Source organism: Trichoplusia ni, chromosome 5 (assembly GCF_003590095.1).
Source record: "Trichoplusia ni isolate ovarian cell line Hi5 chromosome 5, tn1, whole genome shotgun sequence".
NCBI classification, from domain to species: domain Eukaryota; kingdom Metazoa; phylum Arthropoda; class Insecta; order Lepidoptera; family Noctuidae; genus Trichoplusia; species Trichoplusia ni.
The window spans coordinates 10,090,772-10,118,732 of record NC_039482.1 but is presented as its reverse complement, the minus strand read 5'-3'; the positions used below and the strand labels follow the sequence as shown (position 1 = coordinate 10,118,732).

Sequence of the window (27,961 nt, the reverse complement as noted above, 5' to 3'; positions counted from 1 at the left end):
ATGGAAAGAATAATATTAAGTATTAAAAGTATTTACTATGCTAGTAATTGGAGTTGACCAATGTTCTTTTTATAGAAAAGACAATATTAATTATTGAAAGAAGTGAAGAAAAGTCTTTTTCAGGTCAATATTAACAGTAATAAAAAAGGTCTTTTAAATCACAGTCATATTATTTATAATGAAAAAGTGGATAAGCTGCTTTTGAATTTATTGAATTTATTCTTGTGTTGAATAGTAGAATGACTTGAAAAACATTTATGATAAAAAAGCGACAGTAATTATGGAGCAGCCTTAAAGATGAGGCTGCTTCATAGTTTGTTATTGTAAAATTTGATTATTGCTTGTATTGATTTCTGAAACCCAATCCCCTGGTGTGCAGCATGAACACGTCGTGCCTGGAGTCGTTCCTCCGCTGCGACGTGTACGCGCTGGGGCTGGTGCTGTGGGAGCTGGCGTCGCGCGTGGCGCCGCGCGGGGAGGCGCGCGCCCCCTTCGCGGAGCTGGCGCCCGCAGACCCCAGCTTCGAGGACATGCGCAAGATCGTCTGCGTGGACGCCGCGCGGCCCTGCCCGCCCGCACACACGCACCCCGTACGTAGCCATACCTTCTAACTGATAAACACTTCTGTACACATGAACAAAAACGATTATTACACTTTTTCTATATGGAAAAGAAACAAATAATGATATACAAGTCTGATCTTTTTAGTTCTAACAGCCAAGTAAAAGTTACTGTAACTTTTACTTGGCTGTATGTTTTAATCATTACTACTATTACTTTTATCATTACTACTTTTGCGATTGCACGAAAAAAATATAACAAAGTACATAGCGTGTAGTATCAGTCACCTCTAGTAAATATATTTTGCCGCTTCTTTTCTCGACACAAATTGAAAATTAACTAAAACATTAACAAAAAATACAGGCCACAAACACACAATAACGTAACAAAATCGTAAATCTCACATCCTGCATACAAGTTCTCACTAAATATGTAACTCCAACCCATTCTTCACAGACCATGGTAGGCATGGCGAACCTAATGCGTGAATGCTGGCACCAGAACCCCTCCGTCCGGTTACCAGCTCTCCGCATCAAGAAGACACTCCTCAAGCTCGCGGCCAACGACAACAGCATACGGTTGAGTGATGACAACGAGGTCTCCGTATAGAGGTACACGCTTAACTAAACTATAATAGTTAATGTGATGACAAGACTTGACAGGTACTGTGACAAGGGTTCAAGTAGGAAATAGTGTATTTAGCGGTAACATACACCTTTATAATACTTTAGGGTTTCGGTCTTTCAAATAACATTTATTGTGAAATGAATATACAGCAAAATTATTGGTTTCTTATGTAAAAAATACCAAATGGTTTGGTATGAAATTAATATGAATGATTATTGAATGAATCCCTAAAGTATTATTAAGCGTTTTTGTAACACTTTGTTTTACAGCTAAAATAATATTAAGCCCTGTTGCAAACTTATGAGTACATTTAACTTGTGTATACCTGTATGGCATTGTAACTGCCAAACAGATAAACAAATTTCGATTATTTTGACAGTGTAATGAGCGTGCCTTGAGATGTGAAAACTCAACTTCCGTCAGTATATTTGTGCCTTTATAAATACTCTAAACGTCTTCAATATACGACAATACACGAAAAGACAGTCTTAGATTTTTGGTTAATACGTAAATATACTCGAACGTAAAGATGACTGGGTATTAAAGGAAATGACTTGGTCTGTTATTTCAGAGGGAAAAATACGTGTTAGTCTATCCAGTAGAGTACAATAATTGTTTTAAGTTGTCATCTTCCCTTAAAAAAATCATAAATGTAAAAATATATCTACAAAAGTAAATTGGTTGTTTATCGCCTAACATAATTCTAGCCAAAACAATTCTAGACTACTTTTTAATTTTCGCTTCATAAATACTATAGAAGCTAGAAAGTTCCAGAAGGAAAGGAGGTAACGTGTGGAAACACGAAAGCTTTATTATAAAGTTAAATATAATATTGTTGCTTATTATTTATAGCGTAGATATTTTTACTGATGGACATAAAACTAATCTATATTATATAGTTTGGTAGGACTAGGCTGCTTTTGTACTGTGGTTAGCACTGTGCCTTTAACCATCTGTAAAAAGAGGGGTTCAATTTCGTTGTTTGTTTTTAATGTTGACAGTCTCTAGCTGCATCGTATAAACCGATAGAGAGTATTTATCATCACTTAATGACACTTAAAGTAATCAATACATGAAACTCTGGTTGTTGTGAGTTTTGATGGGTAATTAAATTAATAGAAAATCATGGCTATCTTTGTGTAACAAAACATAGAGTCTTCTATCTAACACAACCGGAATTAGGCAAAGCACCTACATTCGGTTGTTTTAGATTGATAAAATAGGAATAGAGAATGCAAATAAGTAGATTCTCTGATGTATTGAAATATACCATCTGCTATGATCGCTCAAATCTATTCATACATCTTTGACCGTCGTTACAGGTAAGCTTAAGTCTGACAACCAGTCTAACTAAGGGGTATCGTGTTGCCCAGGTAACTGGGTTGAGGAGGTCATATAGGCAGTCACTCCTTGTAAAACACTGGTAATTACCTGAATCCGTTTAGACTGGAGGCCGACCCCAACATAGTGGGAAAAGTCTAGGCCGATGATCCCGATGATGATGGTGGCTCAAATCTGTTTAATTAACCTGCCGTAACTGAAATTCGGCAGGCTAAATATTACAACAATGTCATTTCCTCTTACAAAACAGATGACCACAGTACAATCCTAGTCTAATTAGTTACTTAAACAAGAAGTGCCGAATAGTATTTGTAATTAGATGATAAGATGTAAAATATATATTATATTGTAAATATTGATGCGTAAGGTAGCGCAGCTGTGGATTCTGACGACTCACTGAATCTCGTAATAATCTTACTATTATTTTAAAATAAAAATATATTGTTTGCAAAATTTGGATGGTAATAGTGCTGCAATTAGTCAATTTGTTACTTTTTTATTCAATAACACATTTGTGTAAAGAATTCTCCGTAAGAAAAAATGTGTACAGTTTTCATCGTGATCCTTTGGTTATAAAAATCTGTTTCCATCCTTTCACAGCTTGAGCTATAAGTTTTCTTGAAACTATTCCAGCATATTACGTCACCAGAATCCACAGTTTCAACATAACTTAGAACCTCTTGAAAAATATGAATTAGTTCTTTCTCTTACTTATTACTTTGTCAAGTATGAGAGAGAAAGCAGTTTTTAGCGGCTATCAGTTTCCTATCACAGTAAGATTTGCAGTTGTAGAAGACAGGCTTCTATACGTCGTATAGTACACTGTCTGACTTCCAAAATTGTAATCGTCTTGTACTTTGAAAGGTAGCCTTTAAAATACTTTTAAAAAGTAAGTATGTTTTATTAATTTTGACATCCAAACTTTTTGGTGATTGATCGCTTACAGGCTGTATGAACAATTCAGTTGCCATATTGTTTTTTTTTACTGAATTTATAGCATTTGTTGTGTTTAAGTTCAAATGTTTCGCAGTAATGACAATTTATGTATTAATGTTATTATCTGGTATAGTTTAGAGACGAAATTTTATTGTCTTGCTAATGTTGTTCAAGATATATTGTAAGATAATCTTATGCTCTTCAAAGTGTGACATTTATGAAAGCGTTTAAATTGCTGCGCGAATTTGATCAAATGTATGGAATTGGCAAGTTTTAGCATTGTGTTTTATTAAAAGAAGTCTAATTCCTATATACTTGAGAATTTTCCTGCCTGATCTAATATTATGAAAAACAGATTTTATGTCCTACTGAGTGCCATTTATTTTTAAATACTTTGAAACTTAGTCCTATTATTAATTCGATAAATTATTGTATAAAATTGAGTCATGTTAATTGTAGTTTTTGTCTAGAGATTGATATTCTCCTCGAAGTCTCATCTATAATTTCCTTATTAGATAATAATAAGAATTAAATAATAAAATAATAATTAAGATATTAATCTTGGACAACATTACTGAGCACGAAAGCTTTATCAAAATTAAAAATTCTAAGAATCTCTGTTTGTATAATGAAAAACAAATTAATAAACTTTCACTCGTTGATGTTTCACTTAATGTAATTAATAAAACTTAGTTCGTAAGTTGTATGTTAAGTTACAGACACGCATTTATTTTGGTTCCTCTGAAAATACTCGAAAAAGACAATAATGATTATATTCTAGAGCTATCAGTGACCAGTTTCTCATAATTATGTCTTATAAAAAAATGGATTTTTGCAACATTCATTGCTGTACCAGTTGTTCAAATGTACGTAAACAACAAATCTTGAGTTACAAGCCTTATCAAAAGTATTGTGAAGGCCATATTTCGTCGAAATCCACTCCGTTAAGATTGTTGACACTTTAATTGATTTGACGATTGATTTTCCACTAGACAACTTATTAACATGTCTCCATGTTAAAAAAAAAACACTTACTAATTCGGTCATCAGCATCGATAGCTCTAATACAGAATTTTGATTTAAATTCCGTTATAAAATGTAGTGCAGTACCGAAGAGAGTGGGGTGAAGAAAGTATCACATTTATGTAGACTTGTTTTGTGAGATTTCATTAAATATAGTATGTCCATTGAATACGAGGGAGAAAAAGAAGTCTACTGGGTGTTATGTGCAGGTAGGTCAATGGCTCCGTAAGAAATCACATTTTCAATAATATAGTTCTGTGCTTTGGTACTGCACGTTACATAATTTTTACACACGGACATAGGATCCTAAGCCAGTGATTCTGTAAAACTATTGTGTTCACATTGTAAATATCTAGGTAAGAGTAAGTAAGTCTTATGATAGACGCGACGCGTCCGTTACGAAGAGAAATAAATATTTGTCTATTACTTTGGTGTTTTATTGTTGAACATCTTTCACTTAGGAAATTAGTTGTCCATTTAAAGACTTGTGATATATTCATATAGTAATATTATAAAGGTCTTTTGAGAAAAAAGTACACATAAAATTTAAAACATTTATTATAAATTAATATAATAAAAAGCATACAAGACAATAACTTAAGCTAAGAAATGCACAAGTTGGTACGTTTCTTATAAAGTTTTCACTTATTCTAATTAGTATTCAATTAAAACAGACTTCGATAATACTATTCAATTATAATAAAATTCATTGCGCACTCGACGCGTCAATCTGGTTTGACGCGCCGGTGTCGGTCAAGAGTTCGGGAGTTCGTCGGTCCAGCGGACGCTTTGGTAATAAATGCACGCGACTTAGCCTCTACTACGTTTTGGAAATATATAAAAAGTGGTACAAAATTGGTCCAGAGGGGATAGGATTGGGCCCTTACGTAAACATCTTACAGCTCCTACCACGACACAGAAAATAAAATAGCTTTTACTTAATCCAAATTGCAAAAATATCGCTCGGTTTCTGTGTGGTGGTAGCCTCGCACCGGCGCGTCTAGTCGTGGTGCTCGTCCTGCTGCAGCTCCTCCATGTCCTCCTGGTCGAACTCCGTGTCGTCTTCGGCGGTGGCCTCCTGGTACTGCTGGTACTCCGACACCAGGTCATTTACGTTACTCTCCGCTTCATTGAACTCCATCTCGTCCATGCCCTCGCCGGTGTACCAATGTAAGAAGGCCTTGCGCCTGAACATAGCGGTGAACTGCTCTGATATTCTCTTGAACAGCTCCTGGATGGCTGTCGTGTTACCGATAAATGTAGAGGACATCTTCAAGCCCTTAGGGGGAATGTCGCACACGGCAGTCTTCACGTTGTTGGGGATCCATTCTACGAAGAAGCTGCTGTTCTTGTTCTGAATAGAGAGCATCTGCTCGTCGACCTCCTTCATGGACATGCGTCCACGGAAGATGGCGGCCACGGTGAGGTAGCGGCCGTGGCGCGGGTCGCACGCCGCCATCATGTTCTTGGCGTCGAACATCTGCTGCGTGAGCTCGGGCACGGTCAGCGCGCGGTACTGCTGGCTGCCGCGAGAGGTCAGCGGGGCGAAGCCGGGCATGAAGAAGTGGAGACGGGGGAACGGCACCATGTTGACGGCCAGCTTGCGGAGATCCGCATTCAGCTGACCGGGGAACCTCAGGCAGGTGGTCACGCCCGACATGGTGAGCGACACCAGGTGGTTGAGGTCGCCGTACGTGGGATTTGGTACTTTGAGGGTTCTGTAGCAAATGTCGTAGAGAGCTTCGTTGTCTATACAGTAGGTTTCATCTGTGTTTTCGACTAGTTGATGAATAGAGAGCACTGCGTTGTAGGGTTCCACGACTGTGTCGGACACTTTAGGCGAGGGCACGACGGAGTATGTGTTCATGATCCTGTCGGGATACTCCTCGCGGATCTTGGAGATGAGCAGCGTGCCCATGCCGGAGCCGGTGCCGCCGCCGAGCGAGTGTGTGAGCTGGAAGCCCTGCAGGCAGTCGCAGTTCTCGCATTCCTTGCGGACTACATCGAGCACTGCGTCGACGAGTTCCGCGCCCTCGGTGTAGTGTCCCTTGGCCCAGTTGTTGCCGGCGCCGGACTGGCCGAACACGAAGTTGTCGGGCCTGAAGAGCTGGCCGTACGCGCCGGAGCGCACGGCGTCCATGGTGCCGGGCTCGAGGTCGAGCAGGATGGCGCGGGGGACGTACTTGCCCCCGTTCTCCGCCGTCGCAACTGTGGGACACGAAAACGAACATTAGCTATTAGCTGGAACTGTGTTGGACTTAGTTGTTGAGTAAGATAATGTACCTCATTTGCGTCACGACTTTCAAAAAGTAAAATGTGTCTATCCCTGTCGTTGGGGGCACAGATTGCGAAACGTAACAATACACTGAATTAGTCTAATGAATCTCCTTGATAGTAATACAACTATCATGCGTGGATACAGTAAATTAACTTGTGCAAATTTCATTGCTTTTTGTCATAGTAATATTACGATGTCGACTCACAACAGTAGGTATACCTTAGCAAGTAAAACATAAACTTATCATTTCATCTACTACCAATCAAATCGCAGTTTCATTTGTTTGCCAGAAATACTGACAAGATTAGTGATACAAATTGCAGTACAAATCATAGCTAGACAAAGATCGCTCGGTCACAGTCCGTAGCTCCAATGGCCAGGTCATTCACAGCAGACTTGAACTTACTACAGTAACTGGCACCGCTTTGTTTCTTCGACATTGAAATTATATCGCATCACAGATAATGATGCAAATACCTACTATTTTATTCAATAATTACGTTTTATGTTGTGATAGCTGTGCTTTTTACTTGGATTTTGCGATCATGGTAACCGGTAGTAAGTTTAATTTAAATAAATACTTTTTTGCCTAAAGAATCATAAACTTTTTCAATAAAAATGGTAACACAAAGTTTTAATGTTCAATATGGCAGTCAGCAGGTTTTATGTACTTTGGAACGTTGGAAATAAATCAATACCATTATTACAAATTGATTGACATAAATTGACTGGCATTTGTTTAGTAGGTCAAGGTATCACTCGGATATCTAGAACAGGCTTTTGTTTTAAACTAGAAAAAATATCTAGACTTCTACTCTACACACGATAAAGAGTATTTTGGGTCGACTAACCATAGGCTTGCTTCTCTCTTATCTTCTAAGCATTTTACGTTGGCACACTTTTGCAGTGGCATCAAGCAATCTTTTTATTTCTTTCTCATCAATAATTTCTTTTTATATAAAACCCGAATAAACGAGTGCAATAAAACATTTGAAGTAAGCGCATCGAACTGTCCAGAGGCGGGCATCGCGGCTGTATGAGTAAATAGTTAACAGTTAGATCACTGTTAGTCGGCGGCCGAGCGTGCGGTGCGCCGCAAATATCAAGTGTGGACTGTAAGAACCGAGGGCGATCAATTTCTCAACTGGATAACATATTTCTAATATGAGAACCATTCAAAACACATTTCCTGTCTGCCTGCCTAACGTACAAAGATGATTCTCATTCTAAAGTTGGACTCGTAAAGGAAGTTTCACTATCTAAATAGTAATCGTTGTTATTGTTAAATTTCATAAATTGGCTGTTTGATACCTAGCCTATTTGGTATATTTCAATTAATTTTAAAAAAGATATGGATATCTGGCTTAAGAAGCCGCGTACTTACAGAATATAATCTAAATAATCAGAAGCATTGACAGGAACGAAAAAAGCAAATTCAATCAATTTATCAGTCTTGGCATTGTTAAAAATGTATAAAAAAGAAAGTTGCAAAAAAATCAGTCGACGCCATACTTTTATCTGACACTAATTTGACGTTTCGAATTGTTTTCCCGCGGATTAGCGCTGCACGAGGGGTCATTGCACCCACATTGTTAAGTCAATCATATGTATAGTGGTTTTAATTGTTTCAAATCACTTTAATTGTTGACAACGCCAGACGTGACGATTTGTGTGTCACGAATGCAATGACGACTGTATTCTCTTCCTGGTTACACAATTTATTGTTTATTTAACACTGTATTGTGCACAGATCGTGAATAATTCAGTTGTAGATTGGTAAATAACATTGTATGAGCAAATTTTACTCTCTTACGCAAAAAAACCAAATAAATTCCAATTTGAATTTTGTTTACTTTACTAAATACAAAAAGTTTAATATTTCATGTTTTTTCTCTACGATACAGACGTACGTCGACTATTCTCCTTTCACTTGTCCATGTCTAGATCGAGAAAAATCTAATCTTATATCTGAAAACGCTTTTTTATAAAACAAAGACATTTATAATTACTCGCTTATTAGACATTGTCACCATTCTTTATTTTCACTTGACTTTTTCTTCATTATTTTTAATTGAGTGAATGGATTAATCGTTTATTTTTTATCTGTGATCTGTGATAAATGTGACCGCAAGATAACAATTTACCTATTAAGATTACATTAAGATCTTTTTGTTTCGCCATTAATGGGGTTTTATGGGATTTTTTTTTGGGATGCTAAGATAGTAAGGTGAAGTAATTCGAAAGTCAATAAATATTGCTGTTGGCCATTTTCCTGTTAGGCGAATTTTAATTTCAATCTTGTCTAATGCAGATAACTTAGATTTTGGAGAGAGCAGCCATTATTGCGGCACGCAGCTTTTTGCCTATTAATTAGCGAGCGTTGGCAAACTAAAAGTCTAAGATTTCTTAATATTGGTACCTACTCCTATAGAATGTATAAACATAAGATTAAACCTGCGTGTACACGGGGATAGTACTTAATTTAAACTAGTTTCGACAGTACATATAAGTGGGAAGTCTTATACATCCGTCATGAACATATTGGTAGAAACTATTACAAAACTTTGTTATAATTATGAACGAAAGAGATTATATTGGCTTCGTAAATATCAGATTGGTGTATACCAACACATGTAATAAATAAGACTACAATATTTAATAAAGTTCTCTTTGTCAAACTATAATTATACTGTTACCTTAGTTAATTGGTTATCAAAAGAACCGACCCCCGGCAAGGTCGAGTCAATCATGAGTTCATTACCTTTTCTACATCTAGTCAGAACTCAGGTATACTAGGAAAACTAGTATTGTCCAGAAAAAAACCAGTTCGCTATTGTGTTTTTATAACAGCTGATCTTTTGAAGTAGACAAGGGTTGGTAAAAAATGGGCCTTGAGACATAGATTGTGAAGTGTGAACTATTTCCTATTACAGGCAAAAACAAGATGGCTAGATTTTATTGTGAACAGTGCATTTAATTTGCATGAGTATTGAAAAACAACAAGACGAGTATGTTGGTTCTAGCAAATTTTCTGTTTGCCCAAATGCCGTGGTCTAAACATTGCCTTGGGAAGAGCTGGACGGGTAGCCGAGTGGTTGAGGCCACCACGGCATACCCAGTGCGCGCGACGTGTCCCGCTTTCAAGCCTCGTCTAGGGCAAACATTTGTGTGATCCACGAATGCTTGTCCTAAGTCTAGGTGTCTGTGTATGTGACTTGAACGTTTGTGAAACTCCCAGCGACACAAGGATAATAATCTTTAATGCGTTACTAAAAAGACAACAACAAGCTAATAATCCTATGCTTGCGGCAAAAAGGCCCTTCGGAAGAGGTAATAAGTAGTATTCTCAATCGTATTCCCTATAAAAGTTGGAAAAAGGTTATTTGTTGTTGTATACTGACCAGAGGCCTCATTGTAATAGACGGAGATGCGCTCGAGCTGGAGGTCGCTGGTGCCGCGGTACACGCCGGTGGGGTCGATGCCGTGCTCCTCCGATATGATCTCCCAGAACTGAGGACAAATGTTAACACTGTTAGATCATTTGTAAAAAAATGCTGTTTTATATACCTAGTCCTGAAAAGTATTAAAACTATTTTAGTAGATGTTGTTTAAAAACTTATATTAAGAATACAGTTAAAATAAAAAAAAATCGGACTCTCAATGTATCTCTTTTACACAGGACTATTTATTATATAAATTTAATCACTAAAGAAAAGTATATTAATTAATGTAAAATAAATTAAACCTATAATTATTTCAACCTTTGTAAATTCAATCACATAGGTAGCAATCGATATTTGATAGTTTCTTTTTTGTTATCACGAAGCCATTTTGAATGTTTTCCTATAATGCTACGATAAAATAGTCTGTTTTTAGTTTTGCTTAATGGTATTCGTTATTTGGAAAAGGTAAATAAAATAAAATATAAATATAATAAAAATTGTGCGTTTAGTAACTAAAGAGGATCCAAATTCCAATAAAGTCCCTAATCCAAAATTTAACACGCGCGAAAAATATTAATAACAAAAATTTCGCTCCCCTCCGTTCATTCTTAGTCATTCATCTTTAAAAAATGGAACAGCTGTCAAGATCATGTTGGCACATGTTTGGACCTGTCTTTTAGTTCAAAATATTTGGGAGATAAAGATGACCGTTACATTATCAGCTGAATTAGTCTTCCTATTTTAAGAAAGGTCAAAGTGTGAGATAATTATGATTTTACCGTTATTGTTTGTAAACAGCTGCCATTTATTTTATTTTAGAATACAGATATAAAGTTTTATTAATTATAGCTTAAATTAAAGATAGATTTAAATCTGTTCAAGTAAAAGTATAACCTGTGTTAAAACAAGGTTCGAGTTTTTAAAGGCAATATTACAAAAAACAATCATCTGTCAATCACATGTGCTTGGAATATTCTTGTTTGTGTTTGATATCAACCAATCACAGAATAATGAAAATTGTCAGGAGATATCATTTCAGCCTTACAAAACTTGGCTTTAACATCTAAAGACATCTGAAATAAAATAAATCCCTAAAAGAGCTTGAGAATCCCGAAGTTCTTTAATCTTATGCCATTAGTCTTGCAAGAAACTTTCCATTCCTAAAAAGTCCATTTGATACACTGTCTTTTAAGTCTCGTGTGTGTTGTGCAGCCACGTCACCCGCATGCACCAATTACATTCAATCGAAGACTATTGACACTCAATGGAGACAATAAACATTGTCAACAGCATTCTAAATCACAATCAATGCAGACAATGTCTGTGTTGTTGGTCTTCTTGTAGTACGTTATTTGTTGTTTAGTTCAAGATATAATTAAATTATAGGTTTGATCAAAGGAGATGATGTTAGAAGAGTTTAAAGGTGCAAGTGATTGCAAAAAAAGGTTAACTTGATAAATGTAGGTCAATTATGTATTAAAAAAATAATAGATAATAGAAGTTTGATTATTTTCTCGTTTACTTGCTGATCACAGACTGCATCTAGGAATGTAGAAAATTCTCTTTGTAAATTATTGTAAGTTAGATAAGCTAACTTACAATTTACAAAGAGAATCTCGCTTAGGTAAATCACTCTTTAGTAATTCGAAAATTTGCAAAGAGGATTGCTCTCATTTATAGTGATTGTATGTGTTATGTTCAAAACTTAAATTACAGTTAAAACAGACAAACAGACAACCAAAAATGTTTTATCATTTTACTCAAATAGCTCCAGGTATATGCCTAACTAGTTAACATTCTAAGTATAGTAAGCAATCATCTTTTTTAAGTGCTAGGACTCAGGCCATCAACCCCGTTACAAGCTAGCTAAGTTTGGGAAGTCCACGATCGCGTGCGTTCTAATGTGCCTGAAAGCGTACGTGAGACCCAACAGCCGTTGACCCATGCATTAATAAGCACTCGCTGAAGACATTGACTTTGTATCGATTTTTGGTTAAATATAACCTTATTTTTTTTTGCTTTTAACATATTATTTTAATGTAATGTGACTAGTAAAATTTGGTTGTACTTTTTATTGACAGCCATGTTTTTTTTAATAAATTACAGCCTGTCGTGCATTGCAAAAGTATTTTTCAACGTAGGTATCATAATCAATCAATCAATAATTGTATTGCATCCCATTATGTATGCAAAAGCTGATGGGTAAGAAACCTGATTAATTGTAACAGAATCAAGCAATTTCGTTTTAAGATTTTATTCTCGTAGCACCAATTTAATAGATAGGTTGCAATTTAATATATAAAGCGTGGTTAACTAAAAGATACAATGCTTCATACAGAAAATAGACAAGCATGCAACATAATAAATTAGATTGCGTCAAGTTTCTAGGTACTCTACATTAGCTCGCCGGTCGACAGTCACAGTATTTACCATGCACTAACGTTTATGACGCGCCATCGTCCGTCCAGTCTAGACACCATCGATCTGTCTACTTCACGGGTTTACCCAGAACAAGGCAAACACGCGACGTATGGCAACATTGAATGCATTATTAACGGCATGGCAGTTTGTACCTATTCCATTACCAAAAGGTATTTTCATAAAATAATGAATGTGGAATTCCACAAAAACATCATAGCCGCGTCGACCGACTGTGTGAATGTCATTTTGACACGTTTCGACAATGATAAACATTGCTAAATGTATGTAGTTATTAAGTTTATTTCCGATATGTCACATGACATTTACTTCATGGAATACATTAGACTAATCACTTAAAAGATTCGCTCGAATGTATGAACCATTTAAATGACTACTTTATTAGGTTTTAACACATTTTAATCGTTTCACTGTGACTAATTTTACCTAAGTCATTAAAGGTAAAACCCATTGTAATTGAAAGCCGGTAATTAGGTACACCTTCCTCGCACATATTGATTTTCCTTTTAGCAACCCTATTAGCGGCCAGTGTCCGGTCTGCTCCCGGTATGGGGTGCATTCAGCGGGTTTCCCTAATTACCGGTTGTGGACAGTCGCTAATACAAAGGTAGAACCTCTTTGTTAGCGTAATATCGATTTTTTATCTGTGGGTGCAGTGACATAGGGCCTTTATTAGTGTAATATTTTTAAAATTGTTTCACTAGTAAAGTTTAAAATTGCGTTTCATGTTAGACATTTGAATCACCTAGCTATAAAAACTGTCTACCGACTACCGATATCGTGTACAACAAAGTTACAACAAATAACAGTAAAAACAATTTTCCGCGGCCATTCGAAGTCGTGATAATAAAGAGGTTACCCACAAATCAATAGCCACATTAAAGTGAAAGTACCTGTAACACGGCATTAAAAACTCCCATAAAATGTCAGAACGAATAGGCTGGCAACATCGGCGAGCGCGCGAACCGTGCAGCCACAGATACCTAACTGTAAATGCGCCACTAAAAAGTTTTGTATTAATTAATTGTGATGGGGACGACTCACGACGTCGCGTCGTCGACGATGGCAATGCATTGAAGATGACAGCAGTCAGATAAAGGAAGAACAAAGTGTACAGATGGTATCAAAAGTACCTACTACTGTTGATGAAAATTTAATGCAATTCGGTTTATATTCGGTTACTTTTTTAGCCAGCAAATACCATTACGAGATTTATAACCGAATCTCCGATAGGTGCTTAGTACATTTTGTTTTGTCATTTTGACTGTCACAAAAATTAGCTTAGGACAATCTACAACAGAGCAATGTTCGTAATCGCTCTTAGATAAAACACGATCGCAGTTTTTTATGAGCACTAGCGATGCCTAAGTACCTACTTAACTATTGGCTTTGCATAATTCAGGTTCTTATTAAGTGACCTAGGTAATAGGCGAATTCACTTCGTGTCCGATTACATTCCAGCGAGGCAATTCTCCCACGGAGATTAAAACTAATCTTATTCTTGATGCAACACGTCGCTGCTTTGAATAATTTACAACCATTTCCAAGATATTTATTGTAATGCCATTTGAAGCTAATAGTCTATCCTAATCGTTGCTTTGACAGTTTACACTGTAAAATCTCTGAACTATCTGATTTTAAATCATTCGGAATACCGGTGTACAAAACTGTAACCTTTTTTGTTGGTTCCCCGCCATCTTGGAGACGCTCTCCACTGCAATTTGAAAATAGAACGTATTATTTTTTTTCTTGTTGCATCGCGACTTGGTCGTTGACATCAGAGTCGGACTGCATTTTATTTTTGGCCAGCCTCCGGGAGTGTTGCCATAAATGGAATACTAAGAATACCTTGTAAGATGACACTGTGCAGACTTGAAACAACATGCATGTGTTGTCACGAAAATATATTAATCGTGGGGTAGGTAAAGAATATATTCAGCATTTAATGTTAAACTCGTGCCGTCTTATGGCGGGTATAAAAAATGACACGTCGCGTGTCGCTAGCTCGCAGGAAACCCTAATTCCAGTTTCCTTCATTTAAGCATAACCGGACGAGCAGCTGATTCACGTACATTCATTTCTACTCACACTTAAGTTCATGTTGTGTTTTACGATCAAACTAGCGATTTAAAACTTTTTAACCATAAACTTCAAGAAGAACTGTGATAGCTATAAAAGGCAAAGATTACGCGCATACAGCCGCATAAAAATAAAGAGTTACGTTAAAACCAGATGGTGCTGACGGAGAAAAAACGGTAAAATAAACTTTAATTTAAATAACATTTATTACGAAGAAGATAAAAAAATAAACATTGAAACACACTGCAAGAACGATGTTGGTTTTTAATCGCTATCAGTAAAGGATTGCGTGCTGGGTGAAGTGTTTCCTGTCATTAAATTGAAACTTATCCGAGATTCAGCCTGATATTATTGTATTATTTTAATGATAAATTAGAGAAGTTAGACAGTGTGCACTGCTGTATGTGATAGCATTTGGCAAAAACACGATATGAAACGGATTCTGTATGAATTTATCAATGCACAATGTGAGTAGTATGTTCAATATTATGCAACAAGAAAAAGTTTTAAAACAAATTCTCAATTATTTACCATTTTAAGAAAGAAAACTAAAGAGAACGTAGTTTTATTTTTAAAATATCAAACATAAACAATCCGTACGGCGAGTATGTTGAAGTAAGCCGAATGTAAACATTCATTAGCCACTTGCTCTGAGTGAAAAAAAAAATAACGGAAGCAGCCATGTTGAAATTTAACTAAAGAAGTCAGTGAAAGATTTATTTCCTCTTCTCCAAGTTTAAATAGTGCCTACTATTATTTTAAATTGAATATAATAAAAGGGAAATAAATATTGAAGGAATACTGCGTAAAATAGATCGGTAAACAGGAAAATTGGACAGAAAACTGTTTTTGTTTTAATACATTTTGCAGAGGGGATTATTCCTTATTCTGTTTATGAAGGAGTACCTAGAAATAGTTTTAATAAGAAACCAATCAGAACATCTAATAATAAAGTAGCACTGTCATTGTAATAATTAATTCCATTTTGGTACACCGTCATCACGGGTACTAATAAACTAAGCTACATCAAGTCTAGACAGCATTCCAAATAAAATAAAATAAGTACCTACTAACTCTAATAAAAAAGTAATACTCGAGTTACGATATTAAATAGAAGATTAGACATACAAAAACAAAACAGATTTAAAAGTAAAACAAATCGGAAATGAAAGTGATAGAATTCTAAATTTACTTAAAAAAATCATCAGCGGAAACAAAAAGCCCATTGTTCAATCGCGTAGTTCAATTGTTCATCTAAAATTTTCTTTTACGTAGTTAGCATTTTTATTTAGTTGGTTTATTTCCTCGACGAAGTTAACATATCGTGAGCAATAGGTACCTGCCAGACAGATTAGCGATTACTCAGCGCCGAGAGTGCAACGACCGCGCCGCGGCCGCCGCAGAAAAAATGCATCACGTATTGTCTTTCCACAGAACTTGGTAGGGGGATGTGGTGACCGATAGCGTGGTACCAGGAAGTAGAGATCATTAGCTCTGAGTACACAATCTAGATTTTGCACGTAATGCTTTGTTAATTTAACTGATTTGACAAGAAGATTGATTGCTTTTCAACGAAGTTATAAAGGGATTTGTTTTTGTTTAAAAGATTGACATTTTCTTCCGTAGTTAGTGAGTTCTTTTTCGTATATATTAACAGAGACAACCAATATAAGTTTCTTGCTAGTTATACATACTTATTTGTCAATCTTTTATCATAACTTCCGTTGATACGTCTTCCATTGATCGAGAGACGAAAGAGCGTTTATTAATGAAGCTGTGATAAGGGTCTTGAAAACGCAGTATATAACAATATCAATGGAGTTTGTTATCTGGGTGAGAAACGTTTAATTCTACTTATTTTGTGAATGTAATACCTACTATACTTACAAGAATTATTGGTTTGTAAAAATAACATTAAACAACTGAGCTAGATCGCTACGTGATATATTTGTAAAACCTTGCGACTTTGTGATTTCACGCAACTTTTCAATTAAAAGTTATTTTGATAGTAACTGTCGTGAGAATGATTCATTATTAAATGTTGTAACGGTTTATTCACGCGTATTTATCAGGATAGCCCGACTAGGACTCGCGATCCCGTCGCGTCAGCTCATGATTACGGACTCCGGTTGGGTCCGAAACTAGTCGGGCTACCCCGATAAATACGCGTGAGTAAACCGTTACATCATTTAATAATTAAATTTATTTACCAAAATTTTCGTAATATTCAAATTACAGGTCTAATAATTTCCAACAATCCACCTTCCGGATTTTAAACATTTTAGTCAACATCCGTATTGCTTAAAGGAAATCTTAATGGAGTAATACCCCATAACTCTTATGTTTAACAGAATTCGGACTTCCAGCGAGGTATGAGTGACGGCTCTGTCCTGCCACTCAATTAGTCCGAATCATTCAATTAGGATAACGCTATGCTCAACGGATCAACAATTTAAGTTTGGCAGTTGTTAACAACCGAAATGTTATAATTTTAATTCTTTATTTGGGAATATTAAGGAGAAAGCGAACTTTTCAAGAGGAGTTTAGGGAATCTACTACAACTTAGATAAGTTGCCATTTATAGATGTGTGATGACATTATTATTCATGACGTTCTATATTTCTATAAAAAACTAACTTTAAAGCTGCCTGAAACAAAACTGTATTCGTCATAGACTACTTCTAGATTCGGCGGTCATAGAAAAAATAGAAACCATAAATTGAATGTGCCATTCTCTTTAAATTTTTAACCGTCACCATAATTTTCTATACGCAGCCGTTTCCTAGAAACAGTCATTATGACTCAATGGCAATAAAACTATTGTCTTTGCAAGTTCTGACTGTTTTAAGCTATGAATCAGACATCTGACGAAACTTGTAATTATGTCTGGTTATTAAACCAAAATAAACAATTACCAGCTAAATTATTAACTAACTTATATTTAGCTGGACTGCACACCTATTGAATAAGGAAAAGTTGATTGTGTTAATTATTAATAGATTAATATTTAAAGGTCGCACGTCATGACAATAATAATAAAATTGTAATTTAAAAAACAAAAAACCCGCCTGCACGGATAACTACAATTAAAAATCAACTGAAAAGACTGAAACAAGATAAAAATTCAAAACAGAATTGCAGTCGGAGGCATGCGCAAAGAGATAATAATTTATCATATAGAAGCACTTAATTTCGTGCCTGTACTGTAATTACTGCAATTCTGTTTTGAATTTTTATCTTGTTTCAGTCTTTTCAGGTATTTGAGGTATTCAAATGTGAAAATCCATTCAACGGTTCTAGAGATACAAGGTAATAAAGAATATTACATACATACAAGATACGCGCTAAACACATAACCCTCCTGGCAGTCGGGTAAAAACACATAGTGTTAAATAAATGTCAAAGGATCCAGATTCTCTTCTAATTATTTTTCATTCGAAACTGGTTTCCCCTTACTTTTCAATCTGTATTGGAACTTCATATATCTTTATTTTAACTCTCCGATAATGCCTTTAGACTCTTTAAAAGCAACAAAAACTAAACCTAAAGACATTTTCTTTTAAACCGATTTCACCTTGAGAGGTTTGTAAAAGACGGTATTGTACACGAATCAATGTTGGCTGGCATTGAAATGGCCAACACACTCGAGGGCAAGCAAACATGCCTGCGACTGTACTGTGTACACACTCGGATAGAATATAGTTCTTGCTTAAACATTGGGATATATATCGGATCTACGTGACCAAATATGCAAGGAATCCGATGGGTTAGAACTTAGTCGTGTTGTAATTCGATATTAGACTGTTTTTTGCCTTATTTAGGGTATTGATTGGCTCATTACAATATCAGAATATTGTCTTCCTTCGTCAGAGTCAGAACTGGTTTGCAGAATCTTATCTTGAAACATAAAAAGATACTGTGTTTTTAGAACGTAGGCAAATCCAACACTTTTCAAGCACTTTAATTTTCTATTTCTTATGTACGTTATAACCAAAAAAATATTAAATCAACGAATGAGTAAACTAAGTTCTCCCTACAGGAATACCTACCTACGAAACAGGCACAGTATCACAGTATTTTTATCAGAATCGGGCAGTAAACATCCACCACACAACCGGATAAAATTCATAAGGTAAACGCTACAAACACATTTTTCCTGACCGGACAATAAACAATACGATTTATCGGATTATAATCTATTCTATACCCGTCCGTGAGCAATACAATGAATTCTCGATATCAAAGCATTCGTACGCAAATATTTTGCATATGGACGCATGTAAACATGGCTGCGTTGCCGCCCACAAGAGATGGAATACCGACTTTTTTTAACAAAAGCGGCATTTCAATTTGTAAGGCAGATTTTTTAAGCTTCTCCTTATATGGAATGGATACTAAGAAAAGAGTTTTGGAAGTTCTTTCCTCAAAGCTTGCTTGGAAAATAAACGTTTTCTTTTTTTTTCAGATGAGCCGTGTAATGTCAATTGAAGTTTTGTTATCGGCGTTACTCGATTTCGCACGATTGTGACGAATATTGTGATTGTAACTACTTTCTTTCATAGTGTATTTTGGACTTACGAGTTTTGGCAACACCTATTTATCATAAAGAACATGTATTTTTTATAAGATAGTAGAATGTTGATAGAAGAACTCGCTGCAAACAAAAAGTAGTGAAACGAGATTGTACGAGGCTTAGGGGTGGGGTATAATAATAATATGTCTAGCACTACACTGGTCTGCGAATTTATTGATGACGTTAAGAACGACATTAAACATAAATAACATTTTAACAAAAAGTTAATAAATAAATTGTCTTATTTTATTATTGACTTTATAAGACTGGTCTCTTAAGACCAGTTTCAACCAGTTTGTTTAAGGAAAACATGTAAATAGGTATCCTTTAATATATATAACCTGCACAATTAAGTTGAATTTTGTTTCATTTTTTAAGACTTCTAAAGTCTTCTAAGACAAATGGTGAACTAGTGCTATAACCATTGATTGTTGATCTCCTCAATGTTGTTTTTTCCATTTTACTTATTAGGTATAAGTTCTCTTTTACCAAAGCAAAGTCAAAGTCAAGTCAAGTCAGCAAAGGATAATGAAAGTAAAGATATAACAACAAAAATCCTATGAAACTGTCGTTATTCTTCAAGCCAAAACAAATACGAAAACCAGTCCAGAGCTACATGTTCTACCATATGTAATAACTCGTTAAAACATTAAGGATTAGTAGCACTTAAATATAACTGTGGCAGCCATTAAAAACTTTACAGAAATGGCCCACATACACGCCATTATGGCCGAGTTGAAGCGATCTCCATACGTCACGTCAGATGTTGAGATGAAACAAATGAATAAAGAACAGATTTCTAATCGTTTGATACTATTTTGAGTACGTATTGGCAAAGCAGCGTGAAATTAAAAAGTTAAATTTAAATTTTATTTATGGATCTACCATAAAGTGCAGTTTTATGCAACTCCTTGACGTTGTAGGCTGCATGATTGATACCTTTGCATTAAAAACAACAATGACAGCGCGTTGCTGCCATTTTGTGTATGCTGTTGACTCACTGAATGATAGGACTTTTTCCTTTAAATAATATCCAGAATTCTCGTAAACAGCTCGATTATATACACATCAATTTAATATCTGTATTGTCCAGTCACATTTAACCACAAAATAATTAAAAACTATCCTCAATTTCCCATAAAACGCGAGAAATGCACTCCAAAATTCAAGCATTTAACGAAACCAGATAAAATTACTCACAATTTCCAATGTGGATGGAACGCACAACACGTCTGACTCAATAGCAGGTAAAATTATAACTAAACGTGTGTAAACACATCAATACATACAGACAAACCGCCTTTAGAATTAATTCGCACTTCTCAAGGGCGGCTTGGACGATATGAAAATTCTCTTTGAATACTTTTAGGAAGTATTCGTGGGAGACCTCGGCTTTGAAATGTCTCAGAAATTTTAATTTGTAGTTTCGTAGCAAACCTGTAAATATGGCGGCTATTTATAGAGAACATTTTCCAAATATTTTTTCAAGCGTGTTTTAACTCAAGTAAAGCTTTCTGACGCCAACCAAGTCAAAAAAAAAAAAATTGATGAAACTTCTGTAGCTGTTAATCGGGCATACTACTCTATGTCTCGCTATAGATTATTTTACCTGAACATCAGTTTCGGATGTTGTTATCTAACATCTATTAGCACATGAAATTGACAGTAACATGTAAATTACTACAGTACTAGATACTTATGACGTTTATTGTAGAGTAAACAATGGATAGTAAAATTGATGACGTTTGTAAAAAGGAACGAAGAGAAACGAATTGACGTATATGCCATGTTTATCATCATTTACGGGTAACGTAAGATTTTTGACTATTAATTTAAGTAAGCCATAGTTTGCTTAAATAAAAAAAATGAATTGCTTCTAACTAAAGTAACTATTAACGTCTCCGAATGAAACATTATGTGACTTTAATATCCTTTGATCTCCTGTTAAATGTCTAAGTTTAGATGGTAATGGCACAAGACCAATAGCAGATATAGAAATGCATTTGGACTGCAAGAAAAAAACATAACTGAACATTATTTCTGTATTTTTCTTATTTCAGGATTAATAGTGTCATAGCGAATATGGCTGAAAAAAAAACAATTATTTTTACTTTTTAAAATGCGAACCGCAAGCTAAACTGACGTCAAGAACATAAAACTCGCGCGTTTTTACCAATGACGTTTAAATACGTCAGCTTTATAAGTAAGTGCTTTATTTATTTATACACGAGGATTGACGAGGAAACTACAAGGCTGCACTTGCGTTGCATAGACAATTTAAATGTCAAAACGTCCGAAGTTTTTGCACAACTTATGATACTGGGACTAAGCTAGGTTCTTACTACGACAGAGACTTTCTATATGAACTCTTTCTTATAGACAGGGAGAGATTTCGCTACCTTAGGGTCGGCGAGTCTCATCATATTCACCTGAATGACACATTTTACATCAAGCGGTTCCATAAGCTATTTTACTAAGTAACGCATTTTTTTTATTTAGAATGTAACCCTAATTCTAACACGAGGATGATCCGTCCATTCCCTTTTATTTATCTAGGTATGATGTTCTAGATATTGATGCTCTGCTGATTAAAAGATGTAGTTCATAAAGAACCAACGGCTAATTGACATTTAATCAAACTAATTGTTTTAGTTTGTCTCGACTCTGCCAGACAGATTAAATGACGTCATGCGCTCATACTTGTGACAAACAATATCCCGATATGGATACTGTAGAATGTTGATACAAGACCTAAATTGGTTAGTCTAAATCTACAGCTTAACTTTTCAAGACAGATTTATAGTTAGCATTGCAGAAATTGTTACAAGATTACCTAAAAAGTAGCACAATTGTCGAACATATGGGCACAAAATCCCTTATTTTGCAAATCAAGCCGTCAGACGTCCAAATAAGATTTTAGCACCATAAAAGTAAGACAAAAACAGGCCGGATATTCGTCAGCTGTGGAGCATAAGACAATGCTCGTATATATGGCGCCCGCCATTATTAACAGCTAATGACATATTCCGCGCATGCGCGCCACTTCCCAGCGCTATCGTGATTCACGGCTGGCATGGAGCGAATTTTGAATTTCGAATGATCTGTTCGATTTATTGTTTTTATTGTCAGTGAATATTTATTTAAATGGAAAGCTTGTGTACAGCCCGTTGTTATGTAATTTTCCATTGGTAAATATTTAATCACAAATGTTGACGAAAACAATTTTTTTGAACTGTAACGTGAATCATTTTCTAAATAACATATTGTAGAATGCACAGTCAATTATCTATGACTCATCATTGGCCTAGCCTTTTCCCAACTATGTTGGGGTCGGCTACCAGTCCAACCGGTTTCAGCTAAGTACCAGTGTTTTACAAGGAGCGACTGCCTATCTGACCTCCTCAACCCAGTTACCTGGGCAACACGATACCCCTTGGTTAGACTGGCTGTCAGACTTTTTCAAGCTTCTGACTACCTGTAACGACTGTCAAAGATGTAGGAATAACAGCCGGGACCCACAATTTAACGTGCCTTCCGAAACACGGAGGAACTCGTTATGACAAAGATGGTCACCCATCTACGGACCAACCGCGTCAAGCATAGCTTAACCTGTGATCGAATCACTTACGCAGTTATAGCTTAGCCACGAGTTATAGATTATCTATGACTGTTCGCGTCAAAACAAAATCAGAACGGTTGAAAGAAAAATCGTGACTAATCAACAATCCGATTATTCATGAACTACCAGAAAAACTAATCTAATTTCCTCAAAGTAAGTAGATTAAAGAAAACATTTCCAGCTATTAACAAGTAACTAACAATATTTTTCAACAAACCATGATAAATCGGATTGTTTTGAAAATTAAAAAATAAACATGTATTATCTTGAATGATGCTTTATACGTTTGTAATTGGATAGATGATTACATTGCCGTAGTCGTTGTTAGCAACGATAGTTTGAACAATCGAATCGTATTCGTTTCACGTTACTTTATAACTGGTTATAAACGATCTCGTCATGACTCGACAATAAACTTAACTTGACGTGAATGGAACGGTTTTCTAAAAATATTAAAACCTCCTTCGTATTTTATGGTCTGTGAAAGGTTCACGTCAAAATATCCCGCCATTTTTTTTTGCCTTGTCTGCCTGTATTTTGATCTCTCGCATACAAATCCATACATCTAGATTCATAAAAATAAAACAAGCAAATATATAATTTTATTAGAATTAAAGAATTGCAACTTTGTTTCTAAGTAAATTTATAGTAAATAGCCTTAAGCCTAGTCTAACAGCCGTAATACATTCAGGGATATAGCTTCAATTCGTGACGCCCATTTTCACATTAAAACTAATGCCAAAATAGGCATTCCAAATCTGTGTATTAAAATTTAACACTTCTGAATATAGCCGAGAGTAATTTTAATTGAACGAACGTAACTAATATTCCTTAATTGACGTATCGTTAATTTGTTATCTTTAGCTCGATTAGTAACCATCGTTTTTTTTTTTATATAGAAACTTCTGTTTTCAAATCTATACTTAAAATATAAAGCTGAAGAGTTTGTTTGTTTGTTTGCTTGTTTGAACGCGCAAATCTCATGAACTACTGGTTCGAATTGAAAAATTCTTTTTGTATTGAATAGACCATTTATCGAAGACGGCTATAGGATATATTTATATAACATCACGCTGCGACTAATAGGAGCGAAGATACAATGGAAAATGTGGAAAAAACGGAGAAAATTCTAACCACGTGGACGAAGTTGCGGGCAACAGCTAGTTTATCATGTTTTACCTATGTGGATCGTGTAAACGACGAAATAATTACTGGTCATATGTATAGATGCAAATTTACGTCAGAGAATATCAAAACAAAAAACGCTTACTTAAATCTTGCCTACAGTCCGAAGTTATAGTGCAAACAAACATAATGCGTTAATAAAACTAGAAAAAAACTCTACAAGTCATTTTGATTAAAATCATTTCTTAAATTTAAAATCCGATTCGCTACCGAAGCGTTCATCACTTAGATTTGAACTTAACGATAACTGCCAATAACGGTTGTCGGTTCATATTTCGAACGAAATAATAGTTGTAATCACAAATCACAATACGAATGTACGCCTGCCATGGCTGCCAAAGAGATTTGTCTGTGGATTGACGTTTCGGGTTAACATAATAGACCGCTATTCCAAAATTTCCTTAATAATCGACCCCTTGGTATAGGAACGGGTGTTGATTAGTATATAATTCTATTTCTGGTCATAATTATTATTAAAAATACTAAGGTTGATTTTTTTATTTCTTTTTAATGCCTTACAACCGATAAATTGTGCTAAACTTGGCCCTGTTTGGGGACACTATATAATATTACCAGCCGGTAAATACTTGCACCTGTCGTAAAAAGCCAGAGCCATCTAAGGCAAGAGACGTGACCTCCACATAACAATTATAATTACTCCAAGTTGTGCCATTTACTAAAGTAATAAACTTTCAGCCTTATTAATGCTAACAACGTAGCACATTATTAGTACAAATTTAGAATTCCGTTATGTAAGTATGCTTAATAGTTATAAGCACGAAGTTAAGCAAAGAAATTAAACGTCTGAGAAAAAATCTGACAATGTTCTAATTAAATTAAGAAAGACGTTTTTTAATTAAGTATTTAATCAAGTCTTGGAGATAAAATGTGTCACGAAAGCGTTACAGACTGTTATTTATGATATAAAATTCTCGTTAAATAAACGACAATAGTTAACCAGTGGACGATAGCAGTTATTTTATTACTTTTCTCTTCAGCCAGGTTACGATAGTCGCTGAAACCGAAAAATTGTTGAAAGCAACCATTTTAAGTTAGAAAGCATATCATTTTGCGTTGCTCCAATAAAAAGTTGTAAAAGCGTAGCATAGAGACCGTTACTTAGGAGAATGAAAGCAGGCAGAGTAATAATGGGTCTTTGCGCTTTGAAAAAAAACGCTTTCTAGCACACACAAACTTTTTGAGGTTTTATTTAAGTTGGACTTGTCTATGAATTAATAGTTCGAAAATAAAACTTTGGCAAAAGTTCTTTAATTATTTTTTTATCGAATCGATGGACTACTTCATAACGAATAACTCATATTTAGTGATTTATTACTTTCCTAATGGCCCAAAGTCTATAAACCTTAATCCTACTAACATTATTTTCGAAAACATTAATAACTTTTTAATTTGTTCTTTATTTGGGTCAGTTCTCACAAGCAAACGCCATAAGGACAAGTACGAGTGATGACAAATGATTGTTTTCCATGAAACCACTTGAGCGGGGTTGATTGACAACCACCGTTTATTGCCGATGTGGAAGAGGGACGCCGCTCTATACGGTGTATAGCCATCACGCTTCCACATGAGAGGTCAGGTTACTTGAAGACGTGGTTGTTCCTCTGGTTTGGTCGGAGCGTGGCCGGTGGCGATCGCACGCAATATGTCAGATAACATCAGCATTATGTTAACTGTGTTAATACATTTGTTTTAGGAGTTTTTCTTTTGTTTTGTCAAAGTTAATGAGGTTTTTGTCCTGTATATAACATACGGTACTATATAGGACTGGTTAGCCCTAATCTTGAAATCAATTTAAATCATTTATTCTACAAGTAGAGTCTCATCACTTTTACATATCTTTTTTTGAGAACGCTGGAGTCGATATTTCTTACCCTGAGAAGAAATGTCGAAATAAACTCAGGGATCTTTTAAAGTCCAGACGATTATAAAACGCGAGTATAAGTGTATAAACTAATGCAGAGTATTTCTTTGGACTGGCCTGTTGACGAAAGTAAAAGATCAATCTCGGAGTATAGGGGCTAAAATTTTACAACATGATGATGAAAACATGACATGCATCATCTTGAACTGTACAGTCTAGAAAGGTATCTTAATTTTTTTTAGAAATTTACTTAAAAGTCGCGAAGCCTTCCGGGACTATTTCTCCATTCTTTCCATTTATTCAATCTTGCTTTTACACACGAATAAATACATGATAACAACCAAGTTAAAGTTCACTAGCCGAAACAAATGCAGCGCGTCTGATAAGCGATGATTCTACATGGTGAATGGTGATAAGGACACACATTATAATGACTAATGCTTCAGTAGAAGGGAAAGCGGGAATATTAAATAGAAACGTCATTTTCTCTTTGACGTTTATGTCCGCAAGGGAATTCACTGGTACTGCAGAATGAAAGTAGGAAGTCTGAGGAAAATATCCTGGAAAGTAATGGTCTAGAAAGCATAACTAATCGAGAAAATTATCAAAGGACTAACAAGGGGTCTTCCTGGGTCTTCCGTTGTGTAATAACGATAATCCCAGGGAACTCTCAGAGAAGATTGTTATTTTGGGCATAAGGAGAAAATTAAAGGTCTTCAATTAAATTCTCAATAATTCTTATCGGATGGTTTAATCTAAAATGGTATCAAACTACGAACATGAAAACAGTTACTGTTTTGTATATCGATGTAGTTACGGATACACCGAGACATAGAGCTAATATTAATAAAGTAATTGTATGAAATATGTTTCATTAAGAACCATCCAAGTAAAGCCACTCGGAGGAATAACAAGAAACCTATTTCTACTTCGGAATAACTTCCAAAATTTCACCTGTTAATGGGAATTTCCTATCAAAAAATCCAACAGTCCGGAAATCTAATCTAACAATCGATATTCGCGTATGAACTGCTGATTGCCGCAACTTAAATCGAACTTGTGTTGTATTGATCTATCCGTATATCAAGTTCCAAGTACCGCGATGTAAAAACCTTTGGAGACAGGGGAAAATTATATTAAAAAAAAAAACAGACATATAACATAAATGTCAAGTTGACAGCTAATTAAATCCAGGCAAGGTTTATTTTCAGGTTTTCCTGCTTATAATAATAAGTCTAGATTATAATTAAACACAATATTTAATTAACAATGTAACGTGAACAGTTTTATCTAATTATTGAGGTCGTCACGAGCTCAAACAGATTTTTAGATTATCAGCAATAAATTGTGTTTGTTCTGAGTTGGCATTTCTATTGTCTGTATAATGCTATTGTGTATTAAAGTTATTAATAAACAACTTTGTTCATTTTTTTATATCTATCAAACTTGCAACGTGTTTCGACATGTTTTACTTCTTGGTCAAAAGCAAGATATTATTTTTTCTAATTGTTCTTCGATAACTTAATTCAGTTCCCTCCTTCTAATTTAAAAAAATAAAAGTAATAATCATAAATGTATACAAAAATAGACAGACTATCTATTAATATTACATTTTTCTATTTAAAACACTTAAAACACCTAGGTATGCCGTAAATAATATAAAGTGCGGCACTGATAAGAAATGTAATTTTATTTTATTAAACCTATAACAAGCAATAAAACCTCATTCGTGAATAAATAAAGTTTTAAAAAGAAAACAAACTTCCAACTTTTGACAGACGTGTAACTGTCAAAATAACGTTTTCAATTCGAAATTTAAATGAATAAAGTACTCACTTTAGCTCCGATCTGGTTTCCGCATTGTCCGGCTTGCAGGTGCACTATTTCCCTCATTGTGTCTGTGTTATAAATTAATGTAAACTAAATAATATTAGTTCGTTGGTAGCGCGATCCCGTCACACGCACGGACGGACTG

At 35.2% G+C, this 27,961-nt stretch overlaps 2 protein-coding genes across 2 annotated transcripts; one reads left to right on the top strand and one right to left on the bottom strand.

The window, feature by feature from the left end:
- Positions 1 to 360: 360 nt before the first annotated feature.
- On the top strand, positions 361 to 1,346 carry LOC113494448 (activin receptor type-1-like). The gene is made up of 2 exons (XM_026872783.1): positions 361 to 590; positions 1,018 to 1,346. The coding sequence occupies exons 1-2, from the start codon at positions 381 to 383 to the stop codon at positions 1,168 to 1,170; spliced, it is 363 nt and encodes a 120-aa protein (XP_026728584.1). The 5' UTR covers positions 361 to 380; the 3' UTR covers positions 1,171 to 1,346.
- A 3,682-nt stretch (positions 1,347 to 5,028) lies between these two features.
- Positions 5,029 to 27,961, bottom strand: LOC113494447 (tubulin beta chain-like). The gene is made up of 3 exons (XM_026872782.1): positions 27,823 to 27,961; positions 10,168 to 10,276; positions 5,029 to 6,696 (listed from the first exon to the last, which is right to left on the bottom strand). The coding sequence occupies exons 1-3, from the start codon at positions 27,877 to 27,879 to the stop codon at positions 5,489 to 5,491; spliced, it is 1,374 nt and encodes a 457-aa protein (XP_026728583.1). The 5' UTR covers positions 27,880 to 27,961; the 3' UTR covers positions 5,029 to 5,488.

Coding starts and splice junctions, on each gene's coding strand:
- LOC113494448 (XM_026872783.1), top strand. CDS start 381: ATGAACACGTCGTGCCTGGAGTCGTTCCTCCGCTGCGACGTGTACGCG. Junction 591..1,017: donor CGCCCGCACACACGCACCCC/GTACGTAGCCAT, acceptor CATTCTTCACAG/ACCATGGTAGGCATGGCGAA.
- LOC113494447 (XM_026872782.1), bottom strand. CDS start 27,879: ATGAGGGAAATAGTGCACCTGCAAGCCGGACAATGCGGAAACCAGATC. Junction 10,277..27,822: donor GAAACCAGATCGGAGCTAAA/GTGAGTACTTTA, acceptor ATTTGTCCTCAG/TTCTGGGAGATCATATCGGA. Junction 6,697..10,167: donor CTATTACAATGAGGCCTCTG/GTCAGTATACAA, acceptor CGTGTCCCACAG/TTGCGACGGCGGAGAACGGG.